Below are 27,798 nucleotides of genomic sequence, written 5' to 3' on the forward strand. Positions count from 1 at the left end.
ACCTCAGGGTTTTTTCGGAAATATTGTTCTTGTATTTTTAGTTCATCATATATAATAATCCAAAACTTTATAATTTTTGGGCAGATCCACCACATATGAATCAGGTTTCCTTCGGATACACCACACCGCCAACATTTGTTCGATATATTTTTAATACATCTTAGATAACTTTGACGGCGTCAAGTACCATCTAAACTGCATCTTCATGAGGTTTTCCTTGATGGTATGTTGTTGTTCAGTCATTCAGTCGTGTCCGACTCTTTGTGACCCCATGGACCAGAGTATGCCAGGCACCCCATCCTCCACTGCCTCCCGCAGTTTGGCCAAACTCATGCTAGTCGCTTCGAGAACACTGTCCAACCATCTCATCCTCTGTCGTCCCCTTCTCCTTGTGCCCTCCATCTTTACCGGCATCAGGGTCTTTTCTAGGGGGTCTTCTCTTCTCATGAGGTGGCCAAAGTACTGGAGCCTCAACTTCAGGATCTGTCCTTCCAGTGAGCACTCAGGGCTGATTTCTTTAAGGATGGATAAGTTTGATCTTTTTGCAGTCCATTATATTGATGGTATAACAAGCTGTAAATTTCATATTTACTTTCCAAAGATACTCCCAGTCACTCATCTGGATAGGATGACCAAAATCCCGGGCCCATTTAATCATTACTGTCTTTACCTCCTCCTCCTTGACTGCTCACTCTGTCTTATTGGTTTCAGGGTTTTTGTTTTTCTCTCTCATTAGACTGTTGAATTGTTTAATGAATTTTCTAGCCTTGGCAGGTTAGGAAGTATTTTAATTACCCTGCCCCCTGCCAAAAGTCAGTAAACATCATGGGAAGGAGGAAGGGGATGAGGATTCATGGGGATGGAAAGAGTAGGTCGCTGCAGTGCCGCTGGTACAACTGACTTCTGTGCACACAAGGAAGCATCTTCTCCCATCCCATCAGGGGCGTAGCAAGCTAAATTGGTGCCCGGGGGCAAAAAAAAAATTGTCAACCCCCCCCCCCCAAGGCATGGGAAGGTCAGGTGGTACCCGGTGCGGAAAATTTCTTGTCCACCCCCCCATTGATTCCCACCCCCCGCAAAAATGGTTTTACGTTATTTCATATTTTCTTACAAAGGAATAATAACAAGTAATAAAAAACCCCTTTTATTTATATCCCACCCTCCCCGGCCAAAGTCGGGCTCAGGGTGGCTAACATCAGATACATAACATTGGTATAAAATCAAGCAATAATTAAATTACCTCCTAAAAACATCTCAAAATCAAATTAAAGTCTAATTAGATGGCTTTCCACAGGGTTAGGGTTGGGAACAGTAAGTGTTCTCTGAACTGGAATTTCAGCCTTCATGACATAGGAAAAACAGCCAAGTGAACAGCTATTTTGGTGGAGGAGGGTCAAGATATTAACTGATATGCATGAAATTTCATATATAGCTATATAATCCCTAGTATAGTAAGATAAGACCTTTGGAGCAGGCATTTTTTTAAAAAAAAATCAGAAAAAAATCATTTTTTCCAAAAAGTGTTTGTTCCTTGATAATTTGTCACCCCTCCATTATGGAACACGGGGCTGCCCGTCCCCCGTCCCCCTTGCTATGCTCCTGCATCCCATGCATCAGCTCCCCCCATCCCATGCATCCTCAAGATGGGGGACCCTCCAGAGCACATTTGTGGGGCACGTGGGTAAATGAGATGAAACAGAAGTCCTGCTATGATAGCAAAACGACATGCATGGAGCCTTGGAGGCACTAAACCAGTGATGCACTTCAGAATTTTCTGCCTTTAGCAGTTAATCCAGCCCTGGGTCCAAGAGATTTTCTTCTGTGTTCTCTTGCGGCTAATGGAACAAGGCAGCTAATGAAAGCTCACCGAGGGAGTGCATCGCAGCGGCTCATTCCTCAAGATTTATGTTTCAGCCATCGCAAAATCTAATTGCCAGTTTGGAGGAATTAGATGATCAGAAAAAACTTTCTGGCAAGCCCGTGGAGCGTCCCCATCTGTGCTCTTTTGCTGGATTTGTGTCTGAGGCAATTTTGCACAGCTTACCTTTCCAAATGAGCAGCGTCAACTTGGGAAATAATTATATATTCCTTCCGAAAAGGAATTTTGCACCGCTGTCTTCGCAAACCATTTTACCTGCTATCCTTTTGCTTTGGAAGAGTGAAGCAGCAAAGGGGATAAATTAAATAAATCGCTTTATCATTCAGGTATAGATTTAAAATCTGTGAGGGATGGTCTCATCTCATTTCTAAATGAGGATTTATTATCTTGGGGTTCATTGAATTATTTCCTTCTTGGTAACCTGGTACAATTCCCATTATTAAAGCAGGATGGAATTGTGCCAGGAGAAAAGTGAATTTACATTTAGATCCCAGAGAGTTAGGAACACTAATTAAGAAAATTTGGTCCAGCTTGGTATGTATAAATTATGTGATGCTATGAATATAGGAGAGGCCTAAACTGTTGCATTCTCCCAAAGGTTAATTTCATACGGGAAAACTCTTAACCAGATGGTGGAAACTTAGACTGAATCGGATACAGTTTCAACAGTTCTAAGAATCTGGAGTAAGTCCCCTAAAGTCATCCATTATCAGAGTCGCCATCTTGCTGTGTGCTTACTTGTGCCCTCACTGTAAAAACAGAGAAAAGTGGCTTCTGTGGGACCCTGGTTAAGACTGTACCTGGTTGATTTTGGACACATGTCTAGGCCCTAAGGCCATGTCTGCATGTGTCAGGTGTATCTAAATCCAGATACTTTAGATGCAGAGGGTTAGCAGTGATGTGCGGTGAAATTTTTCATACAGAAACAGTTAGGGCCAGAGGCACCAGCTTGCAAAGATGATTGGCGAGGGGGGCCGAAATCACGTGTGTGATTTCTGATGTCCTGATGTTGTGTGTGAGCATCGTGCCTACCTCCTTAAGCCAGGCAGAAACTTCCCGGGCTTTTGGGAGGTGCCAGGGGAACATTTGGGGGGGGGGGGTCTAGCCTAGTCTCCCTAGTCCATTGACCGCACAGTACTGAAGGTTAGCAAACTATAATGGGGAAGGCTGTGTCTCAGATTCACAGCACATGCTTTGCCTGCAAAAGTCCCCAGGTTTGATCCATGGCATGTCCAGTTAGGACTGGAAGAGGCCCATCTCAAGAACTGGAGAGTTGCTGAAAAAATAAAAAATAAAAAATTCCTTCCAGTAGCACCTTAGAGACCAACTAAGTTTGTTCTTGGTATGAGCTTTCGTGTGCATGCACACTTCTTCAGATACCTTCTTCGGATAACTGGAGAGTTGCTGGTCGATGTTGACAATATTGAGCTAAATGGATAAGCTTCCTATGATGCTATTGTGGTTGAGCTGGGTTATTCTGAACCCTAACAAAGGGCCATTCTGTAAACAGGCCAATTCCTCCTATTTTAATAGGGAAATTGCCATCCTTGAATGTCCAGGTCTCTGAGAGTGAATGCTTCTAGAAGAAAATACTGAAGATTGACAGCCAAGACTAGATGGACTGCTCTGCCAAGTTTTATTCCCGGTGCAAAGCTCAGGGTTGGTGCAACAGGTAGATGACTCCCACTAATATTTGACAGATGAGAGTGCTGACAAACTTCCATCATACTGGGAATGAATCTTTGGAAAGAGCCAACATTAAACCAGGCCCTGATAATTGCTACAAGAAATGAAAATTTTCATGTTAAAAAAATAAATAAATCAGTGCAAGTGCTATATTCTCCAGAGCCCCAATTAGGTGTTCTGATGTGCATTGGAATAATCACACTGGGGAGATGGGAATTAGCCTGCCAGCTCTGCTACCCTTGTTGACATTCTTGCTCTCCCTGAGTCAGAGGACAATTGTGCAAAGTGGGGATAATGATTCTATTCATAAGAATGCGAGAACAGCCTGTTGGATCACTCCAGCATCCTGTTCTCAAAGTGGCCAGCCAGATGCCCGTGGGGAACCCATAAGCAGGACCCGAGCACAAGAGCCCTCTCCCCTCCTTTGAATTCCATCAACCGGTATTTAGAGGCCTTGCTGCCTCCAACCGTGACAGTCTCTGCCATGTAGAAGCTCAGCTCTACCAAAAGTTCACCATGGTTCCCACTTATTAAAACGGAGCACACCCAAGCTGGATATCTGACAAAGCACCCACTTGCCGCACTAAGAATCGCTTTTACAGAATTACGATTCCAATCGATGCCCTCAATGGTGTTGGATGGTCGGTATGGCAAAGTACAGTACGGGGAGAGACTGTGTATATGTGGGCAACCCTGTGTAGAGGATCTGTACCATTATTTATTGCCATGCCCGCTATGCATAGATCCAAGAGACCGATTTATAAAAACCCCTGCTTATGAATGGAATACACTCTAACAGAGTGGAAAGGGTGAAATGGCTGTTGAGCAATACTGATGACTTTGTAACTTATAGAGTAGCATTATATGTGTTGGCAGCTAAAATCAGGGAAAAGCGGTCAGCTGCAAAGGGGATTCGGACATTTAAGCTGGCATATTTGACCTGAGATTTCCCTGCTATTCTAGTTTATGCAACAAATACCGGTAATCTCTAGGAGGCTTGACCGTGGTTTATTGCACTGGTAGTGCTAAATGTTTTTGTTTTTTTAAAATGTTTTTATGGTTATTGCTGTTTTTCCTTTTGTTCCCCCTGTGAACAATGCCATGGCCTTCAGCTAGCGCAATAAATTTCATGAATGAATGTAGAAGCTCAGATTTTCCAATACATGGGGGACTTCCATAATTGCAGGTGGCCCCAGTTCATATGCCTTCCTTATTTGGGTGGTAAATATAGCAATGTTTTTCTCCCTGCTGCACTCCAGATTGTAGCTTTCACCACTTCCAGCTCAAGGAAGGCCAGCTCTAGGTTTGAGGGGGCTACTCTACCTTCCTAATGGGATTACCCAACAGTAGTGGGCAGCAATGGTCCATCATTGAAGTTTCCCACAATGCCCCTGACCCAACATCACCCTTGAGAACTGTGGGCAATTAAAGTGGCAGCTTCGGTGAGGTTCTTAGTTGGAAATGAAAGTGATGGGACTTTGTGAAAGGACCATTTGGGTGGAGCACCATTAAAATTCCCCACAATCCCCAGGGGCAGCATTACATCATGGGCATTCTGGGGATTGTAAATGGTGCCTCTCAAACCCAGCTTCCCAATAGTAATGAGGTTTGGGAAACATTTGGTTTCGTAAGGGCCCAGGATAGGCATCAGTGATGGGCTGTGATGAGTCCCCAGCAGCAAGCCCAGTGTGTGATGTCACAATGCCATAAATGTGCTCAAGCAGCTAGGTCTAGATGCAGGTACCATTTACTGTATGTACCTGGTTACAACAATGCTGAGCATTGCTGAGCATTGTTCGCAGCTGATGACATGTCTCATCTTTCAATGGAAACCCCTCTTCTGACAGCGTGTTGGATAATACACAGAAGTACAGATCCGAAGACATTACACTTAATGGCAAAATCAGTCATAGGGGGCTGTTAAGACAAGTGAATTCTGTTATGTCAGAGGCCCATTGATGGAATGCTGCCTTTTAATGAGTCAAGGCTGCAGATCTTGTGAGAGGAGCTGCCATCAGTGGGAATGGCATCTAAATCACAGAGCTGTGTGCTCATTTGTTGAATGCAGTAAGATCTGCTTCCTAAGAGCTGCCAATAAAAGAAGAGAATCAAGGGGAAACTCATTCCCTTTATGGATGCAGACATTTCCTTTTCAAGCCCTCATCTTAGATCAGCAGAGCTTTCTCTTTTGCAAGATCCATCCCCCACTCATTTCAGGCTGTTCCCCCATGTTCCGTTTCATTAGGATGGCTCCTGACAATTTGCATCCAAGTCCACTGAAACATTTCCAAAATCTTACATTTCCCCAATAAAGACATTTATAAATTGGGTTTTCAATGATGGCCTGCTTTAAATTAAATGAATGGCAAACTAACTGTGTGTGTTTTGAGGGGGAGAAAAAGCTAAGTAACAGGAACCATTAATTTAATAACACCTGGGTGCCCTCCATATACGGCAGCCTCAACTCCCTCAACTGTTCCTCATAAGGAACCTTGTTCATCCTGGTCACCTTCTCTGCACAGATAGGAACAAAGGTTAATGCTCAAAATGGGACTGTGCTCTCCGTCAAGCTTGGAGTTTTGTTTACAACATAACATAACAACACAACATGTGTATAACTGATCTCCCCTCCCCCTTTTGGGCAAATAGGGAGGGAGGGCAGTGAGAATTATTGACAGTAGTCTATTAAACACTATCAAACAATTTAGGCATCCCCCCACTAACAAGTCAGATCACGCATAAGTAGAAGCATTGCCCACCCTTTGACCTTGTAAGCCAGCAGGTCCTGGTTTTCCTTCTGGTCCTGGGGTCCCTGCAAACAACAACAACATATTATTTTAAACAAGAGATAAAATTGAAGAGAGAGAAAATGCATCACCAAATTACCAGTTTCCACATGCAACGTGTGCTCAACAGCCCATTGTGCTTCCCTTCCACCTCCTTTTACTGGTGTTAATGTTTACTGCTCTATTCGTGATCTGCAAGATATCTCAGGAACTGGTGTCACAATTTTGAAACATGGCTTGATTCTTCTAGATCATATATTTAGCTTTGTCTGTTGTCCTCTGTCCCTGAAGGCAAGGGGAACTGCCTCTGTGCAGATGCAGAGACTTCCCTGCACTGAATCTCAGGTTAGAGTTCTGAAGCATGCAGTGGGCTTAAAGTCAAAGGATCTTCCTTTGAAATTTAAGTACAATTTCCATGCTACTGGAGTCTTTTGTATCGGTTGCATGGGCTTGTCTGGAACTTCGGATCTTTGTATCTGAAGCAAGAACCATGGGTCAACAAATATCTCACATTAACGATATAGCCGTCTTATCCAGGGCTTGCCCATGGTTTGGACCAAAGACCTCTCACACCCTAGTTAAGAATCAAACCAACAAGCCAGACATGAGCATGTTCAGGACTCTGCATACTCCATCACTGCACAAGACATTTAAAAATATGAACAAATGAGCAACTCAGGGTGTGAAGGTAGCAAATTACTTACTGAGATACCTGGAGTTCCAGGAGGGCCTACTGAACCTCGTGGGCCAGGAGCTCCCTGTAAACAAATTAAAATTAGGTTAAAAAAATACTTTATGTTGCATTTAAAATGAATTCCTTCAACAGTGTATTATATTGATCTGAGCAAGGCAATTTAGGAAGCTCAACTGTGGACAGCTGCCTACATTTAAAACTTATTGCAAAAAAGTTACAAAGATGCCAAACTACAGATAGATAGATATATTTAAAAAAATACCAAGAACATACGTTTGTCTCTAAGGTGCTACTGGACAATATATATATATATATATATATATATTATATATATATATATATAATAATATATATTATATATATATTATATATATATTATATATATATATATGTTGACTGCATCAGACCTGAATACAGATAGATATATAGAAGAAGAAGAGTTTGGATTTCATATCCCACTTTATCACTACCTGAAGGAGTCTCAAAGCGGCTAACATTCTCCTTTCCCTTTCTTCCCCACAACAAACACTCTGTGAGGTGAGTGGGGCTGAGAGACTTCAAAGAAGTGTGAATAGCCCAAGGTCACCCAGCAGCTGCATGTGGAGGAGTGGAGACACGAACCTGGTTCACCAGATTATGAGTCTACCGCTCTTGACCACTACACCACACTGGCTCTCTCTCTCTCTCTCTCTCTCTCTCTCTCCCTCCCTCCCTCCCTCCCTCTCCCTCTCCCCTCTCTCCCTTGCATCCTCTCCTGTACTCCTTTTCCTTTATCAATCCTCTTATCAATTTATGAGTTTAAATCTACATGTGAAGTCCACTTGATGCAAACATGCATTTCGGTGTTTTGGAGGCTGCTCCATAGGAACAGATTATCTGCCTTTGGAGATTCGCCAGAACCCGAGGCTGAGCAAACATGAAGACTTTCCATTCCTTCCATCTCAGCAGCTCGTGATGGTGCATGGAAGAAGTGGTCCACTGGATGGGGCAGAGCTGTTGTGCTGCCTTCCTGACAGGTGGGTGGCATTTGCTTACCAGGAAGGAGAAGGGGAGGGACTAAGTGGTGGGGAGGTTGTTGTGGTGCAAACACACTGGCAGAGCCAACATGGCACTGCTGCTGGTGCATTTACCCTGTGCCAACCTTCCAGACACCTCATCCTTTCCCTCCCCCTCCTGGAAAGCAGCAGTGACCCACTTGCCACAGGAAGCTAGCACAGTGGCTCAACCCTACCTCTGAATGACAGCTGAACATTGGCCGTCATGATTGGGGCTGATGAGAATTGGAGCCTGGGAACAAGTGGAGGACCACAGTTTCCTCACCCCTGTGCTAAAGCGGCACTAAGAGATTTGTATGCAGGAAAGTAGTAGTTTGTTTAAACAAAGGGATCACTCTCCACAATTTAAATTGCTCACGTTTCTGAAAAGTTGCTAAGGAATGGTGGACCAGCATTTGTTTCTCTCACATACAATCTGATCCTAGAAGGGTCATACGTCCAGGTAAACCTGCCAAGGATTTCACCCAATATACTGTTTCTCAGAGTACCTTTATTTGCTTTGCTAGTTCTGAACTATGGTAGGTTTAAAAGAGGGGACGGAAGAATATAAACTTTGGAGCAACAATTGAAACCGACTCCAGATAGATAGTGCATCGACAGCAACATCACTGAAGGGTGTCTCCTCCTCCCTTCTCTGCTCTCCTTGGGTAATGAAAACAGACAAAGCAATTTCATTTCGGAGTTTTCGTGAACTAGCAACAACTGTGTGGGCTGGAAGACTGCAACCCTTGGATAAAACCTATTAGGGGAAGATAAACAATTTGCCGGTATCTCCTTTGATTCAAAATAAACCTTATTCAGAGTGGGAAAGGTTCTGAACCGCTCAGCCCAGATTTATTGGTTCTGAAGTTTGGGTTGACTTTATCATACTGACTTAGTCAGCATGATCATTCTTAGAATCATAGAGTTGGAAGAGACCACAAGGGCCATCCAGTCCAACCCCCTGCCAAGCAGGAAACACCATCAAAGCATTCCTGACAGATGGCTGTCAAGCCTCCGCTTAAAGACCTCCAAAGAAGGAGACTCCACCACACTCCTTGGCAGCAAATTCCACTGTCCAACAGCTCTCACTGTCAGGAAGTTCTTCCTAATGTTTAGGTGGAATCTTCTTCCTTGTAGTTTGAATCCATTGCTCCGTGTCCGCTTCTCTGGAGCAGCAGAAAACAACCTTTCTCCTCCTCTATATGACATCCTTTTATATATTAGAACATGGCTATCATATCACCCTTATCCTTCTCTTCTCTAGGCTAAACATACCCAGCTCCCTAAGCCGTTCCTCATAAGGCATCTTTTCCAGGCCTTGGACCATTTTGGTTGCCCTCTTCTGGACACGTTCCAGCTTGTCAGTATCCTTCTTGAACTGTGGTGCCCAGAACTGGACACAGTATTCCAGGTGAGGTTTGACCAGAGCGGAATACAGTGGTACTATTACTTCCCTTGATCTAGATGCTATACTCCTATTGATGCAGCCCAGAATTGCATTGGATTTTTTAGCTGCTGCATCACACTGTTGACTCATGTCAAGTTTGTGGTCTACCAAGACTCCTAGATCCTTTTCACATGTACTGCTCTCATTTTTTGGGGGGGGGCAAGTGTAGTACTTTACATTTCTCCCTGTTAAAATTCATCTTGTAGATGCAGGGGGTTGAAAATTGGGATTTAGAAAGACCTTACCTGCTCTCCTTTCAAACCTTCCATCTGCACCTGAAACGGAAGAAGATAAATATGTAGCACAAGGGAGATGAGTCTGGGTTTCTGCCCTGTTCTCTATCCCATAGGTGGGGAAACTTAGTTCAGCCCTGGATTCCCCCTGAGATCCAGCTGGTTGAAGTTATGCAGCCAAGAAGGCAACAAAAAGTTTAAAAACTCATTGTGCTGCAGTAAGATCATTGAAATATAAGGCAACGGAGTACTGCAAAAACTACCCTCACTCCCCAAGGGCCCTCTCTATTTCCTTCCACCATCCACTCTGTAGTTTTTGGAACAGGCAAAGATTTCATGCCTCTTTCACAAAATTATGCAGTATGGCAAGTCCTTCTCATATCAATTTCAGGAAAATCGTTCACCAACTATTCTATGAGAAAGCATTTCTATGCTCTGCTCAGGCATTAACGCCCAACATATATTAGCATTTCTCGAGACCCTGAGCACCCATTCAAGAGAACTTGTTTTGTCAACACAGATCAAACGTTAACAGCTCTTACCACTGAGCCAGGCTTCCCCGGAGGCCCTATTTCACCCTAGATGAGAAAGCAAATGAGAGGGAGGGGGAAACAATCCAGTTAAGTTTACAAAGTTAAGGCACTGGTAAAGCTTTGTCTGATCTTTATCAAGCATTTGCTCTGATTTGATTTTAGCGCAGTTATGTTTACCCATCCTCCTATTATGCATTAATTCACTCCACAACTTTCAGTGCATTCCCTCTTCATTATCCTACAGCAAACAGGCAGTGTTTTGGGGGATAATAATAATAATAATAATAATAATAATAATAATAATAGTTGGATTTGTTGCTCTAAGGTGATGGAGCACTTTAATCCACTTTAATTGTGCAAACCAAAATTTCCAATATGTACTAGGACTTGCCGAACAGAAGGTCGGCAGTTCGAATCCCTGTGACAGGGTGAGCTCCCATTGCTCAGTCCCTGCTCCTGCCCACTTAGCAGTTTGAAAGCACGTCAAGTGCAAGAAGATAAATAGGTACCGCTCCGGCTGGAAGGTAAACACCGTTTCCGTGCGCTGCTGTGGTTCACCAGAAGCGGCTTAGTCATGCTTGCCACATGACCCGGAAAAACTGTCTGCGGACAAACGCCGGCTCCCTCGGCCTATAGAGCGAGATGAGCGCCGCAACCCCAGAGTCATCCGCGACAAGACCTAATGGTCAGGGGTCCCTTTACCTTTACCTTACCTGAATCCCACCTGCAACACACAGAGAGAGACAGCTCCCCTTTCCCATTCCGGCGCTACTGAATTTCACTATTTCTGTAGTGTGGGGACTAATAGATGGACAATGGGTTCTGCTGACCCTTATGGCAGCTAAGAGACTTATGCTGCAAGGCTGGAAGGACAAAGACACACCATCTCCCACCCAGTGATTCGAAGATCTCACTGCTCTTTCTATAATTGAATGTGTGATTGGAATCATCCATTGCAGAGTTGGAAGGGACCGCAAGGGTCATTGCAGGGGGTTGGACAAATGACCCTTGGGGTCTTTTCCAACTCTATGGATCTATGACTCTATTAATTTCATCTATAAGTCTTTGGATATTTGGACTGCCAATATCAATTTATATGCTTAAAGCAGATTGATTGAATACTCTTATTTTAATGTCACCTGACAATGACATTAATGGTATTATGGCTCAGGATCGCAATGCCTCAAAGACCCCTTCTCTCCATATGAACCTACCGGGACCCTGAGATCATCTTCTGAGGCCTTCCTTTGCGTGCCTCCTCCTTGAGAGGTCTGGAGGGTGGCAACACAAGAACGGGGCCTTCTCTGCAGTGGCTCCCCATCTGTGGAATGCTCTGCCCAGGGAAATTCACCTGGTGCCTTCATTATACACCTTTAGGCACCAGGCAAAAACGTTCCTTTTTTACCAGGCCTTTGGTTGATCCGATTTACATCCTATGCCCTTTTAAAATGTGGTGGTGTGTTTTATTTTTTTGGGGGTGGGGCTATTAGGTTGTTGTTTTTATTTTTATTAGGTATTTTGTGGTTTATATCTTGATTTTATTCTGTGAACTGCCCTGAGACCCCAGGTATAGGGTGGTATGCAAATAAAATAAAATAAAATAAAATAAAATAAAATAAAATAAAAAATATTATTTTTCTTATTACTATTATTGTTACCTGTTCCTTTCTTCTTTATTTCTGTTATATTTGCAAACAGAAAATTTGATATATCATCAAATTTCTGATGTGCCATTCTGCAGCCTGTGAGGCTGTCACGCCAGTTCCTGACATTTCTACAAGAGCATAACGTAAGTTGACATGTAGTCAGCAGAGCCTCGTACGACCTGGCCAACTGATTTACACGGGGCAGGGAAAGTGAGTAGGAATTGGGAATGGCCAGGGCTGCATCAGGATTATAAAATTGGGAATACAGTCAGACCTCGGGTTACGGCCGCTTCAGGTTGCGCAATTTTTGGGTTGCGCACTGCGCCGAACCCAGAAGTAATGGAAAGGTTTACTTCTGGGTTTCGGCACTCGAGCATGCGCAGAAGTGCTAAATCATGCTTTGCACATGCGCAGAAGTGCCGAATTGCATCACATGCGTGCGCAGACACAGCAGTGTGGGTTGAGAACACGCCTCTCGCATGGATCGCGTTTGCAACCAGAGCGTCCACTGTATAGTGAAATCAATCTTTGGACAGGGGTTCTGAATTTGGCCTACATTGCGTCACAAGAATGTGATGTGATATGTGATATGTAAGCAAGCACATCTCAGAGGCAAGATTTACACAGACAACAGCTCACCTTTTCTCCTCTGGGTCCCATGAGACCAGGTTGGCCTGGACTCCCTTGGATGCCCTGAAATCGAATGAAGCAACACTCAAAAGGTATTCGGGTGCATGTGTTCCAAACCAAAGTTTTTAGTGAATTTGTGATTCCAGGGATTGAATTTGGGATCCACTGAACCATGAATCACTTTAAGCTAACCCACAGACACAATCATACACAAGTCCATGCAGAAGTAAGTCCCAGCAAATTCAATGGGACTTCGCCCCAGGTAACTATTTATAGGGCAGCAGGTCCACTGTAATATAAAGGTATCGATCAAATGAAGTAAGTACACACATTTTAAATATTTGGAGAGCAATATGATGTGTCATGAAAGACCTAGGGGAGAAATTAAGAGGGGAAAGGGTATGAAACACAAGCTGAACCTAATTTACAAGACACACACACACACACACACACACACACACGGCAAGCATAGCTCTGTATGGATGCAACGTATGAAGGATATGGGGGAAAAAGAAGGAGGGAAGGAAGCTGGGAGGACTTGAAATGCAGAGCTGGAGAAAGATGCATCAAGAGAGTTGAAGGGGAAGGAAAATAAACCGAAATCATTGAGCAGCTGGAACATTTGATAGGCAAACTAAAGCCCGGGGGCCAAATCTGGCCCAATCGCCTTCTAAATCTGGCCTGCGGACAGTCTGGGAATCAGCGTGTTTTTACATGAGTAGAATGCAGGGCCGTCTTTAGCAGATGTGGTGCTGGGGTGCAAATATCCGTCCAGCACCCCCAAATTACAATGGATAGTGTTGGGGTGGCCGTAGCTGCACACTGCCAGCCATCCAGGAGGGGGGCGCAACTCTCCCCCATGCCGCTGCAGGAGAGTGATCCCCGCGAGGCTTGGGAGGGAAGTTGCGCCCTTCCCAAGTCTCCTCGAGAGGAGAGTGATCCTTGCAGAGGCTTGGGAGGGAAGCTGTGTGCCCGCCAGCCATATGGTTGGCGGGGCACAGCTGGCAGGTGTGCGGGGAAAGGGGAGGCCACCAGCAAAGCCGCGTAACTCCCCCACTTGCTGGGGCACCCCTGAGAGGCTGGCGACCTGGTGCGATGCACCACTAAGCCCTATGGGAAAGACGGCTCTGGTAGAATGTGTGCTTTTATTTAAAATGCCTCTCTGGGTTATTTGTGGGGCATAGGAATAGTCTGGGGCCACACAAGGTTTGAGGGACAATGGACCGGCCCCCTGCTGAAACAGACCGCTGACCCCTGAGCTGGAATGTTGCGCAGGGGCAGAGAGCCATCCTTCCAAAGGCAGGATCATTGCCATTTGCCTGGAGAGTGTGATGGTGCAGCAGGTGTGCAGCAATGCCAGGTGTCAGGTGGTCTCCGCCCAAGTGTGCTCTACCTTGCTGACAACCATCCCCACACAATCCAGGTAATCGGCAGCAAAGCCACTGTTTTGGCACCGACCCCCCATGCCAGCTGCTTCTAGAGAGAATTATTGGTTATGGTTAGAAATGGACAGGATCCAGTTCTGACACAAATGTAGAATCTAGGCACATATAAAATAACGCTGTAAATTTTTTTTGGTTTGGTTTTGTTTATTTTTAAAAAAAACGTTTTGGGGAAAAAATACATACAGTCATACCTTGGGTTGTGCTCGCTGCGGGTTGCGCATTTTCAGGATACGAACACACCGAACCCGGAAGTACCGGAACGGGTTACTTCTGGGTTTCGGTGCTCGCGCATGTGCAGAAGCACTAAATCACGCTTTGCGCATGCGCAGAAGCGCCGAATTGCATCACGCGCGTGCGCAGACACAGCGGCGCAGGTTGCGAACGCTGCAGATTGCGAACACGCCTCCTGTACGGATCGCGTTTGCAACCCAAGCGTCCACTGTTATGAATTTGCCATAAGCTCACCATCACCATCTAGTGTCACATTTGCATAATGCACATAAAACACACTTAAAACCTTTTATTTGCAGCTGTATAGCTGAGTCCAAAAGGTGACGAAGAGGTTACACAGAAGGATACAGCATATAATTATGCTAGCATATACTTTCCAATATTTTGTAAAAATAAGGGACGACTTCATGGTATAATTGAGGCTAACCTGCAATGAAGTAGAGCTAACAAATAGATACTGATACATGAAACAAACTTGGGGGGGGAGAGAGAGAGAGGATATATATGCAGATGTGAAAAATATGTGCACACACTAAAGAAAAGGGTGGAGGGTTTTCAAATACATATCTAGAAACAGAAATCTGGTCTATTATTTATTTAGCTGGGATAAGTTCCCCCTGAGTAAACATTTACAGGACTGCACTGTGATGCACACCGAAAATAGAGTAGGAGGCTACATTTTGGGGGGTGAGAGAATGATTTCAAGATGCAAGTTCTTCTCTAAATCCACAACTAATTCTAGAAAATGGTTTCGCACCAATTTGAATTGTCCACATACCTGCTTCCCATCCACACCAGGCTTTCCGGGGAAACCATCGAGACCTGGTTCTCCCTAAGCAAAGAAATAGGAATGAGGACTCGAGCGTTGGACATACATCCTGGGCCATCACATCAGCTCTGAAGCTGAGAGCATTTCCACCCTGGATCTTGGCTATGCTGCAGCGTCAGAGCTAGAACCACAAGTATTTAGTCCAGTCAGGTTTATGTGGCTTGAGGAACCAATGCTACCCTGCTTGGTTCTATATAAGTTGCATTTCTCAGACTGTGCAACATGCCTTTATGAATAGTGACAGCAGATTCCTGCAGCCTCGCCTCAGCTCTGGCCTGTCCCTCTTTGGTTCTCATCTACCCATCCTGGTGGTAATAATAATAATATAATAATAATAATAATAATAATAATAATAATTATTATTATTTATTTATTTATACATACCCCACCCATCTGGATGGTTTTCACCAGCCACTTTGGGCAGCTCCCAACAGAATACTACTACTACTACTAATAATAATAATAATAATAATGTGATAAAACACCAAACAATAAAAGCTTCCCTAAACAGGGCTGCCTTCAGATGCCTTCTAAAGGTCAGATAGTTGTTTATTTCCTTGACATCTGATGGGAGGGTGCCACCACCGAGAAGGCCATCTGCCTGGTTCCCTGTAACCTCACTTCTCGCAGTGAGGGAACCACCAGAAGGCCCTCCAAACTGGACTTCAGTGTACCAAACATCCTGGTCACGATGAGAGCTTAGGATGCAGCAGATCTCCAATTCTGCTGGCTGATGCCTGGACCAGCCTGTGATAAGTCCCCTACCCTTACTCAGCCAAAGATACAACACCATAACTTGCTTGAGCAGAGGCTGGGTTGGCCCAACCATGAGGTGGGGTGAAGATCTTGAGGTGGTGCCCCTCCGGACGCCAAACACCTCACCACCTCTGCCACTGGCAGAGAAGTGGTGCTGATTTCTGGCAAGATCTCTCACACAGCATGAGAGATCTAGCTGGAGATCAGCGAGATCTCACCAATAATCAGCACCAATGCCAGTGATGCTTCTCCAGTGGTGGCAGCAGGGTGGGCAGTGCAGGAGATGGCAAAAGGGGACTCACCATTGCTTTTCTGAGGGCATGGTAGGGGTGGGAACCCAAGCCAATTCAGCTTGGTCACATGACCTAGCAAACCAGTGTAGAACACTAGTTGAAAGGCTTGGTTTCCCTTTGCCAAGCTTAGAAAGAGTAGCAGCATTTGCTCCACTGCTGAATTATATTTTGATCTGGTATAACTTTACGGTGGCTTAACTTACACTGGTTTACTTTATGCCCTCTTTTCATGCATAGGATTGCGATACCCTTCAACATTTATCCAATGAAAATAGGGACGTTCCATTCCATAATGATAATTTTCCCATGTACACCCCCAAATATCTTACTGGGTTGCCCCAGCCACTCTGGGCAACTTCTAACATATATAAAAACATAATAAAATATTACACTTAAAAAAAAAAAAAACTTCCCTATACTGGATTGCCTCCAGACGGCTTGGGGGGTCGGATAACTCCATACCTTCCAACATTTTTCCAATGAAAATAGTGGTGTCCTAAGGAAAAGCGGGACATTACGGGATCAAATCAGAAACCAGGAAGGCTTCTCTAAATCAGGGACACCCCTAGATGATAGGGGCACTAGGAGGCTCTGGATTGCTCCCTCAGATCTAGCAATCTAACGGGTAACCTTTTTTTGCATTTAGAGGCCCCTTATAATTCGAGGCCACAAACTGTGCATACATTTACACTCGATCTCCCAGTTCTTCCTTGCATTCATTTTTTGAGGAACAATATTCAGCACTTCCACTCAGATTGTTGACAAGTTATCTGACGCACACGATCCATACCTTGTCTCCCCGGGGTCCCTTTTCGCCTCTTTCTCCCTGCAGGCCCTGAAAAAGTGGGGAAGAAAAAAAAAAAGATTTTGTATCGTTCCCTCCACTACCCAGAGTGAAACTTGGATGAGTCACGGATGTGCTAGCAATTTGTACCCAGTGACTCATTATGGGCTGCAGTTCCTGTGCTAGGGAAATGCTGATTTAGTGCTCTGCCTACTAAGCAGTTGTCTATAATATATCAATAATGTTATTCCCACAAACCGCCTTTGCATATGCTAATTGGCCTTAGACTTGGAGTACTCAATGAGCTGATCAACCATCCATTGGGATTGCTGAGCTGTTCCGAGACCTAAAAGGAATGATTGCGAAGTCTTTATAACCAAGATAATGAGGACGGGGAAAACTGAATGACCTTCTCCAGTGAAATGTGTATCTGTAACTGAAGGAAAGCAAGGGAAGGTTTCAACAAGTGAACGGTGAACTTTTAACTGGTGGAAAGTATTGTTAAAGATAAAATAACCAAGCGTATAACTAAGCCTTGCCAAAGCAGAGCTGTTGTTGTTGTTGTTGTTCAGTCGTTCAGTCGTGTCCGACTCTTCGTGACCCCATGGACCAGAGCACGCCAGGCACGCCTATCCTTCACTGCCTCCTGCAGTTTCGCCAAACTCATGTTAGTAGCTTCGAGAACACTGTCCAACCATATCATCCTCTGTCGTCCCCTTCTCCTTGTGCCCTCAATCTTTCCCAACATCAGGGTCTTTTCTAGGGAGTCTTCTCTTCTCATGAGGTGGCCAAAGTACTGGAGCCTCAACTTCAGGATCTGTCCTTCTAGTGAGCACTCCGGGCCGATTTCCTTGAGAATGGATAGGTTTGATCTTCTTTCAGTCCATGGGACTCCCAAGAGTCTCCTCCAGCACCATAATTCAAAAGCATCAATTCTTCGGCGATCAGCCTTCTTGATGGTCCAGCTCTCACTTCCGTACATTGCTACTGGGAAGACCATAGCTTTAACTATACGGACCTTTGTCGGCAAGGTGATGTCTTTGCTTTTTAAGATGCTGTCTAGGTTTGTCATTGCTTTTCTGCCAAGAAGCAGGCGTCTTCTAATTTTGTGACTGTTGTCACCATCTGCAGTGATCATGGAACCCAAGAAAGTGAAATCTCTCACTGCCTCCATTTCTTCCCCTTCTATTTGCCAGGAGGTGATGGGACCAGTGGCCATGATCTTAGTTTTTTTGATGTTGAGCTTCAGACCATATTTTGTGCTTTCTTCTTTCACCCTCATTAAAAGGGTGGCGAGCTATCTGTGTGCAAATATGTCGACAACTGTTCTTATGTGCTGGCAACGCCACATTTGAGTATCAGCCATCCATTTACCACGTGAATGGAATTTATAAATTACACCGAACACTCATAGTTGTTGTTGTTCAATTGTTCAGTCGTGTCCGACTCTTCGTGACCCCATGGACCAGAGCACGCCAGGCACCCCTATCCTCCACTGCCTCCCGCAGTTTGACCAAACTCATGCTAGTCGCTTCAAGAACACTGCCCAACCATCTCATCCTCTTTTGTCCCCTTCTCCTTGTGCCCTCCATCTTTCCCAACATCAGGGTCTTTTCCCTGATGTTGGGAAAGTAGTATGTTGGCTTATTTATGGAACATTGGGCAGGTTAAGTATATGATGATGATGATGATGATGATGATGATAATAATAATAATATCATAACTTACTGGTGCTCCAACATATCCTTCGCGTCCTGGAGGCCCTGGCTGACCATCTGACCCCTGATGAGAAATATATAGAAAGAAACAAAGTTCAGGACTGTCGCAGAATAAACCTAAGGCAACTTGCTTACTGGAGAAAATAATGAATTTGCATCATCTTCTCTGATTTTGATCACAGTAAATGTAAAGGTAAAGGGAGTCCTGACCATTAGCTCCAGTGACGGACGACTCTGGGGTTGCAGCGCTCATCTCGCTTTACTGGCCGAGGGAGCTGGCGTAAACTTCCGGGTCATGTGGCCAGCATGACTAAGCCGCTTCTGGCGAAACCAGAGCAGCACACAGAAATGCTGTTTACCTTCCCGCCAGAGCGGTACCTACTTATCTACTTGCACTTCATGCTTTCGAACTGCTAGGTTGGCAGGAGCAGGGACCGAGCAAGGGGAGCGAGTAACCCCGTTGCAGGGATTTGAACCACCGACCTTCTGATCGGCAAGCCCTAGGCTCTGTGGTTTAACCCACAGTGCCACCCGCGTCTTTGATCACAGTAGTCAAACTTATTAGAAGGGCAATTCCATAATCCAGTGAGCAACAGCATCTCTCTGCTGTTCCTGAAAAAAAACAACTGCTTGAATCTTAAAACAGACTGGAGAGGAAGGAGAAGAAGATGTGAGTCCCACATCTTCAGAATACATTCCTGGATCATCACCTAACACGTAAGGGTCAGTTAACATAACAGTGGAGTACTGCCTTCTTTATCCTTGTGACAGTATGCTTCATTGCTGCAACCACATGTTCAAATTTTAAGCATGAAATAGCCATTCCCACAGGTAAAACTACACACTGAGCAGGGTACGCCAGCCTTTGGGGCCAGCAGGCATACTGAGAATGTGTCATGGGCACCAGTCAAAAAATGGCTGCTGTGGGGGGGGGTATCACAAAATGAATTTGGGGGGGGGCATGGGGACATGACATAGCACAAAACGGTTGTCATTGGTGGGATGAGTAGAAAAAGAGACAAAGGCACAAAATGGAGTGGGTATGTCTGTCATTAATGTGGTGGGGAGAAAGTGCAAACATCAATCACTACCACACTCATTCATAGAGAGAAACCCTTTTCACCTCTCCTCTGTTCAGGAGGGTGGGTGTTCCTGGCAACCAATGAAATGTGGGCATGCTTAAGGTGAGACCGAGCTAGTGCAAACAGGAACTGAACAGGAAGAGCAATCAGTAACAACAACGACAACAACAACAACAATTTTATTTGTACCCCACCCATGTGACTGGGTTGCCCAAGCCACTCTGGGCGGCTTCCAACATACAGTGGTACCTCAACTTATGAGTGACTCAACTTCCGCATTTTTCGACTTCCGAATGACCTCCGCGAAGCGAAAAAATGGCCGCCGCTTCCGAAATATTCGACTTCCGAAGGGAAAGCAGCGGCACGATACCTCGACTTATGAAAATTTGAATGCGGTTTTTTCGACTACCGATTTTTTTTCCCGTTCCAAGATGGCGGCTTCGACTTGCGAAGATTTCGACTTACGAGCAGTTTCGGAACGGATTACTTTCGTAAGTCGAGGTACCACTGCATATAAGAACATAATAGAACTTTACACAATAAAAATCTTCCCTATACAGGGGTGCCTTCAGATGCCTTCTAAAGGTTATATAGTTACTCATCCCTTTGGCACCCTAAGTATAAGGGTGGGCTTTCATATCAATTCATTCAATCAATCATTCGTAAAGGTGCCCATAATTTTATTCATGATCCTCTTTGATCCCTCTTCTCACCTTCAATCCTGATGGCCAGGGAGGCCAACTGCTCCAGGAAGCCCAGGTTCTCCCTTAAAAGAGAAAGCATAGCATGTTGTTGCAAAAACTACACTTTTATAAATGGTTGAATGCCGAAGGCAAAGCATCTATGAAGTGTGACGATCTAATATTTACTGAATGTGATGGCCTGGGACTCAGGCTCAGACTCAGAACCGGAGGAGGCTCAGTCCACACCGGATCCTCTGCCACAGGCATCAGCTGAACCTAGTCTGGGGCCTGATCCTGAAGAGCCTCAGTCTGCTCAGATCCCCCTGCAGCAAGCACCAGCTGGGCCAAGTCAGGGGCCTGAGCCCATCCTGGCTCCAGGTGCCGAGGATACCTCATTGCCATCAGCTGGGCCATCAGAGGCTGAGGCGGCCCCTGGGTCCAGTAACCCTCTGGCGTCTCCCGAGCTGCAGAGACTCAGGGCTGGGAGAAGGAGGGACCTGAGTACTCGCAGGAGGAGTGCTCGCCTTCAGGCGAGGCAGGGTGGTGAGTCATCGGGAGATAGGGACCGGCCATTACCTTGGCAGAGATTAAAAGGGCGGTCAAATCCCGCCCCAGGTTGCAGGCACAACATTGCTGCTTGCCAGACCCTGCCCCGCCCCAACTTCTTTGGACTGACCCCTCGTTGACTCCTTGGACTTTGGACCGGACTTGGACCTTGCCTCTTGCATTACCCTCAGGACCAGCACACTGGAACTGGAACATGGTTCATCTACTCAGGTCTCCTGCCTCTGACTTGCAAGCTCTCTCCAATGATCTGAGATATGTTTCCAACCTTTGATGCGAAAATATCCTTTGACTTAGTGATAAGGAACCTCAAGCCTAGAGTCAAATGCACCCCTCTGAGCCTCTTCATATGGCCAAACTACATCCTCCCCCCACTGGCCTCCCTTTGCACCTTCCTTTAATCTTTTGCCTAGCTTGATTTGTTGCACTGTTTCTCAAACTTGGGTCTCTAGCTGTTTTTGGAAGAAGAAGAAGAAGAAGAAGAAGAAGAAGAAGAGAAGAAGAAAGAAGAAAAGAAGAAGAAGAAGAAGCAGCTTCAAGAGTTGGATAGAAGAGAAGAAGAAAGAAGAAGAAGAGAAGAAGAAGAAGAGAAGAAAGAAGAAGAGAAGAAGAGAAGAAGAAGAGAAGAAGAAAGAAGAAGAAAGAAGAAGAAGAAGAAGAAGCAGCTTCAAGAGTTTGGATTTGATATCCCGCTTTATCACTACCCGAAGGAGTCTCAAAGCGGCTAACATTCTCCTTTCCCTTCCTCCCCCACAACAAACACTCTGTGAGGTGAGTGGGGCTGAGAGACTTCAGAGAAGTGTGACTAGCCCAAGGTCACCCAGCAGCTGCATGTGGAGGAGCGGAGACGCGAACCCGGTTCCCCAGATTACGAGTCTACCACTCTTAACCACTACACCACACTACAACTTCCATTATTCCTAGTTAGCAGGACTAGTGGTCAGGGATGTTGGGAACTGTATTCCAAAAACAGCTGGAGACCCAAGTTTGGGAACCACTGATCTATTGCTTGCTTGCTTGCTTGGACTATGATAGTTTGTGTGTGTGTGTGTGTGTGTGTGTGGAGAGAGAGAGAGAGAGAGAGAGACTAGCCTACTGTTCAAAAGTAAAAATCACATTTGTCGCTCCAGTTACAGTGTACGTAGATCCCATCTGAGCTCAAGTCCCTCAAATTGTTGCTGCCAAACTTGTGCCTAGAGTGAAATAAACACCTGAGCTTTTCAGAATTGATTCCCCCACCTCCCACAACACACTTTGTTAAGTCTCCAGTATTTCTAACAACCTTCTAATGAGCATCAACACACATTCTTCCTCAGAGCATCCAAGAGCAGTTAATCCATATGACGTCTGTCCGCTGCCTTGGCTCAAAAGGAAGGCCTGCTGAGGTTATTAACCTGATGTCATTCGTTTCGGATGCATTCAAAATGGCAACACTAATCCCCAAGACATGCTCCACTCAATGCACATTGATTTGAAGCATCTGGCTTATGATAATAAAAAAAGGAGATGACAAGAGAGGAAGAGAAAAGCTTACAGATTCTCCTTTGGCACCATCTCTCCCTGGGATGCCAGGTGCACCGAGGGAGCCCTGAAATAATAAGAATTAACATAAATGCATTAATGGGCAACCACCAGCAGCATCAAATTAGCACCAGCTGAAAGCAGAAGCACATGAATAATGTACATTGGCAGGTCTAATCATTTTCACCACAAGCGAAATTAATGTGAGGTCTCAGAGGGGACTCATTGCCCAACCCCAAACCCCAAACCAAATTTCTGGTATTAAGCACTGTATATATTAACAGTTAAGTGTCTGCCAGAATGACAAGGGGGTGTTGTCCCAGTGGCCTGGATAGACAAGAGACACCCTCCCCTTTCTGACTCATCCACAGCCAGGTCTAGACAAAACCACATCATATGGGACTGCTGCGCTTTAGATTCCAGGTGGCAAATTGAATTGCAGAGGAGTATGAGAGCGCCACTCTTCATTCCTGAACAAGAGGAAATGGGACCCACAAACCACTATTTCTCCTCTCCAAATTACTCTCCTCTAACTGGCTCTGCAATAAACTATATTGTTAATTTATTGCAGGTTTGCCTGATGAGCAATCTGAAATAAACCAGCAATATAGCATGCAAACAACTATGGTATTTAGGACATGTTGGAAGAAAGCTGAGCTGAAGCCCTTCTGCCTACAGCCTCAGAAGAGAAACTTCTGGCAACAAAAGCTGTTCTATTAAATAGCTATTTGGAAAAATTAAGATGCGTGGGCAGTGGTGATATGCACCATAATTGGCTGTGTCCATGTGATGCCTCATTAAGAACTTTCAATTTGGACCATGCGGTTATATTAGCTGCTTAAGTTTCAAAGCGTATTTAAAAATGTTGCACCCATAGCATATAATTCACACTACAAAAAATAACAATAATCTTCTACCAGTTATTGCAATATCGAATGAGGCTGGGGAAGATATGTTTGAGTGGAGTGGAAAGTTCATTTTTCTTTACAACATTCTCAGTGCTAGAAGCTTCAAACTACATCCTCTGAATTTGCAGAAGGGCAATGCAAAAGGGGTTGATTACTGCAAAACTTATTTATGGGGGCATGGCTGAAATTTAAGTTGTTTTGTCATTGTGTACTGCATTGTACCACCTGTAATTTGCCAAGGAAGAAACTGCTTGGAAAGCTGTTAACTTATGTCAAGGGAGTCAATAAGAATACTAAGATTCAGGGTTTAAGTTCCATTACATTTGTAGGGGCCAGATCCATTGCCAAGGGACAGAAAGTTTGGAAAGGTCTCCTGGAGGTTCAAGTGAAAGATGCAAAATTGATGATGTGTACTAGGATTCATTGTTGTTGCTTTGTGCCGTGTTATTTGTGGTGTTTTAGGGATTGTTGTGCTGCTAAAATCTGTGTGGCTGGCCATTATTCTGAACTGCAGAAGATCTTTAGGAAAAGTCCTTTACAAAGTCCAACTTCTATTAGTTTACATGTAGTTGGAAATTCCTGGAAGATATTTCATTCTCTCCCTGCTTTGATCAGATGCTTACCTTTTCTCCTCTTTCGCCCATCAGCCCAGGTAATCCTTGGGCTCCTCTTTCACCCTAGAATGATAAAACGGAGTGGGTTAAAAAGGCTTCATATGAAATAAAACACAATCCTAAAATTCCCTGAAGGGACGAATTAGTTGAAACGCACAAACAGTGTTTGGAGTGGACTGTTTTAAAGCTTGGAATCTATAAACCGGGATACCGTTGTGGAAGGAAAGCTGCAAACCGCAGGGTGGCGAATTTTATGCTGTATACCGAATTTTGCACTTACGAACCAAAGAGGATACAGCGAACCAAGAGCATTCAGACCAAGAGCATTTCTCTCACATCCCATTCTGATGAACCTACCCCGACCACCAGTATCCCAATTTGCACCAAGACCCTCACACTATTTACTTTAAAAAGAAACTCATTCTCACAACTGCTAATTACATATAAATAGTGTCAGGTCCACCACTCTGTAACAAACCCATTATTTGGGCCACAGAGGTGATTTCATCCTTTAAGAGAAGCAGGAAAAGCACAGGGTGTCTTGGGAATGAAGGAAGAGTCAGTTACTGAGTGACAGAGCACTCTGGCAAAGGAGACCTCCCAGGAGTCTCAGATAACACAGCTTTGTTATTGAGGCCATTTAAGGCTACAGGAAGGTAATTGCTCTCGCTTATGGTTGCCAGCTTCAGCATCAGAGAAAGTCTCCTGGGCCTTTCAGAGCTGAGCCAAAGTGAAAGTTTTGGCAGGGGCCTCCTAGCAGCACGATAGAAGGAGTCATTGACCTGTTAATCTTCTCCCTTCAATACTGTTTCTCCACTCGAAATCAAGGTGCAAGACCTATCCTTTTGCAAAACATCAGTAGCTTTCTCCCATGTCAACTGTTGCTTTAAACCATTCACTTCTGGCATGGCTGCTGTTCCTCTTCACTTTGTCCCTGGCTGAGAAGAAAATTGTAGCCTACCCCATTTTCATTGGCCAGAGGTAGCAGAGCACTTTGAAGAGGCATTCTACTAAATTATCTGTTTGACCCAGGAGGACAGAAATGTACACTCTAACCTGAATCATTCACATCTTTCCCTCTGCACAGCATCACCTGATGGCCTAAGCTACGCTCCTGTTCACCACGAGCAGAAAAAGTTCACTCCAGTGCAGAAATAGGTCTCTACTGTGTGGTAATACACCAGCTATACTGAAATCCTAGGTAGAACTCCTGCTTGATGGCAGCTAACAGATTGAGGTTGAATCCTGACAAACATAAGTACTGTTTTTGGGGGACAGGAGGCGATGAGGGTGTGGGGGGACTCCCTGGTCCTGAACAGGGTAACTGTGCCCCTGAAGGCCCAGGTGCGCAGCCTGGAGTCATTTGGACTCACAGCTGTTCATGGAAGCGCAGGTTAATTCTGTGTCCAGGGCGGCTGCCTACCAGCTCCATCTGGTATGCAGGCTGAGACCCTACTGCCCGCAGACTGTCTTGCCTGAGTGGTGCATGCTCTGGTATCTCCCGCTTGGACTACTGCAATGGGGCTACCTTTGAAGGTGACCCGGAAACTGCAATTAATCCAGAATGTGGCAGCTAGACTGGTGACTGGGAGTGGCCGCCGGGACCACATAACACCAGTCCTGAGAGATCTGCATTGGCTCCCAGTACATTTCCGAGCACAATTCAAAGTGTTGGTGCTGACCTTTAAAGCCCTAAACGGCCTCAGTCCTGTATACCTGAAGGAGCGTCTCCACCCCCACCGTTCATCCCGGACACTGAGATCCAACACCGAGGGCCTTCTGGCGGGTTCCCTCACTGCGAGAAGCAAAGCTACAGGGACCCGGCAGAGGGCCTTCTCAGTAGTGGTGCTGCCCTGTGGAACACCCTCCCATCAGGGGTCAGAGAGATAAACAACTACCTGTCATTTAGAAAATACCTGAAGGCAGACCTGTTTAGGGAAGTTTTTAATCTGTGACTTTGTATTGTATTTTAATATTTGTTGGAGGCCACCCAGAGTGGGTGGGGGTATAAATATAAATTGTTGTTGTTGTTGTTGTTATGATCAGACCAGGGGCCCACCTAGTCCAGCATCGATTCTCAATGTGGCCAAAGAGATGCCAATGGGAAGCCCACAGACTGAATCTGAACACTCTCCCCACCTAGGGTTTACAGCAACCAATCTTTCAAAGGCATCCTGACTTCAGCAGTGGAGGTAGAACCTAGCCATCGTGTTTAATAGCCATTGATGGCCTTACCCTTCTATAAATGTGTCCAATGCTCTTTTGATGCCATCCAAGTTGGCGGCCATCAGTGCATCACATGTGAATGAATTCTACACATTACCTATGTCAGGTGTCCACAACTTCTGGACCATCAAGCTCACCCAGCATATATTGAGAGGGTCAAGAGAAACTTCTTGAGTTTTCTGTGCAGGGCCACTAATATGGAGTCCTGATACACAAGGAGTAGGTTGTACTCAACCCAATTAGTCACAAGTTACTAGAGCATTGTGTTCCACTATTTCCTCACAAATTTTCCCTCTCTATTTGTCCCCTCTCTCTTTTTCCCCTCTTAAGTTTGTCTTCTTTAACATGTTAATGACCAAAACCAAGACCTCCATATACCAACCACTGAATAGTCTCAGTGGAGAGGTTGCGTTAAGTAATATGTTTGAATGTCGAATACCTAAGTGTATGTCTAGATACAATGGATAAAACAAACACCATAAGCTGTACTGCTGTATAAGCGTTTTTAATGGCTATTGAATTTGTATAAAATTGTTTTAAACATGCTATTAATGTGTATTCAGAGCTCAGCGGCTCTAGAAGTTTAATCTCAGAGTGGACAAATATCAACGCATGAACACCTACACTATGTCACCATGTAGTGCCATTGTTCGTGGGCTTTCCATTGGCATCCAGTTGGCCACTGTGAGAACAGGACTAGATGGGCATTTGGATCTGATCCAGGAGGGGTTTTCTTACGCGCTTATGCACAGTTGGTCATTTCATACCTGACAGCTCTTGAGGGTATATTTGGAACTGTCAACAGCCTACCGGAGGTTAATTGTAGGTTTCTAGGCTATACTGAACCACAAAAGCCAAATTTGGCATACTAGCTGCAGAATAATTACAGTATATTGCAGGTAAGGACCAGAGCTTTCTATAATGTGCGACTGTATGAAGGGATGGTGACAGCAATCCTTAACAAGAGGCCCAAACTGTACATGATGTTAATTGCATGAATGCAATTAATGTACAAGGTTTTTGATCTATAAATAGCTGTCGCAAGGAAACCCAAACAGACTTTACTCCTTCACAATGTTGATGTTTTCACGTCCCCAAACAAGACATGGTTGATTACATTGTTTTGAAGTCTCCTTTGCATTTAAATAAATAAATCGCACTAACTACAATATATAGCAGATACTGAGAAATATAATGTAGTATTTGGTGGAAAGCAAACTGCAGCAGAATGGAAATAGTGCTGATTGTGAGGGATGTAGGTTGGAGCAGAAATTGCTGCTTTCTTGCATTCTTAAATGCAGGTAGCAGCTTCAGAGATGTCATTTTGGTTGGAAACATCCATGGTCTAGAGGCTGAAACTATTTTGCTTGGCAAAAATCTTGCACATTAATAGCATTCATTTCATTAACATTACATCTAATAAACAACTCTTTATTTTTATCTGAGAATTATTGGAAGGTATGCATAAAGTTATTCAACTTCTTCTAGTAAAACTAGATCAGGTCCATTGGTTACTGTTTATGGATTAGGCGAAACTTTTCATAGTAAAACAATGGCCCCCCATTAGAGTCAT

The 27,798-nt window shown here is 44.7% G+C and overlaps 1 protein-coding gene across 1 annotated transcript in view; it reads right to left on the reverse strand.

The window, feature by feature from the left end:
* Positions 1-27,798, reverse strand: part of COL22A1 (collagen type XXII alpha 1 chain) — a 197,227-nt gene that overhangs the window by 75,998 nt on the left and 93,431 nt on the right. Inside the window, exons 13-23 of the mRNA XM_033156119.1 lie at positions 24,009-24,062; positions 22,491-22,544; positions 20,428-20,475; positions 18,638-18,691; positions 16,916-16,960; positions 15,026-15,079; positions 12,581-12,634; positions 10,305-10,340; positions 9,775-9,804; positions 7,056-7,109; positions 6,325-6,377 (exon numbers count right to left, since the gene is read on the reverse strand). Coding sequence (XP_033012010.1) covers positions 6,325-6,377; positions 7,056-7,109; positions 9,775-9,804; positions 10,305-10,340; positions 12,581-12,634; positions 15,026-15,079; positions 16,916-16,960; positions 18,638-18,691; positions 20,428-20,475; positions 22,491-22,544; positions 24,009-24,062 — 536 coding nt within the window. The remainder of the gene's footprint in view (positions 1-6,324; positions 6,378-7,055; positions 7,110-9,774; positions 9,805-10,304; positions 10,341-12,580; positions 12,635-15,025; positions 15,080-16,915; positions 16,961-18,637; positions 18,692-20,427; positions 20,476-22,490; positions 22,545-24,008; positions 24,063-27,798) is intronic.

The sequence above is a fragment of the Lacerta agilis genome, chromosome 7 (genome assembly GCF_009819535.1).
Source record: "Lacerta agilis isolate rLacAgi1 chromosome 7, rLacAgi1.pri, whole genome shotgun sequence".
NCBI lineage: Eukaryota > Metazoa > Chordata > Lepidosauria > Squamata > Lacertidae > Lacerta > Lacerta agilis.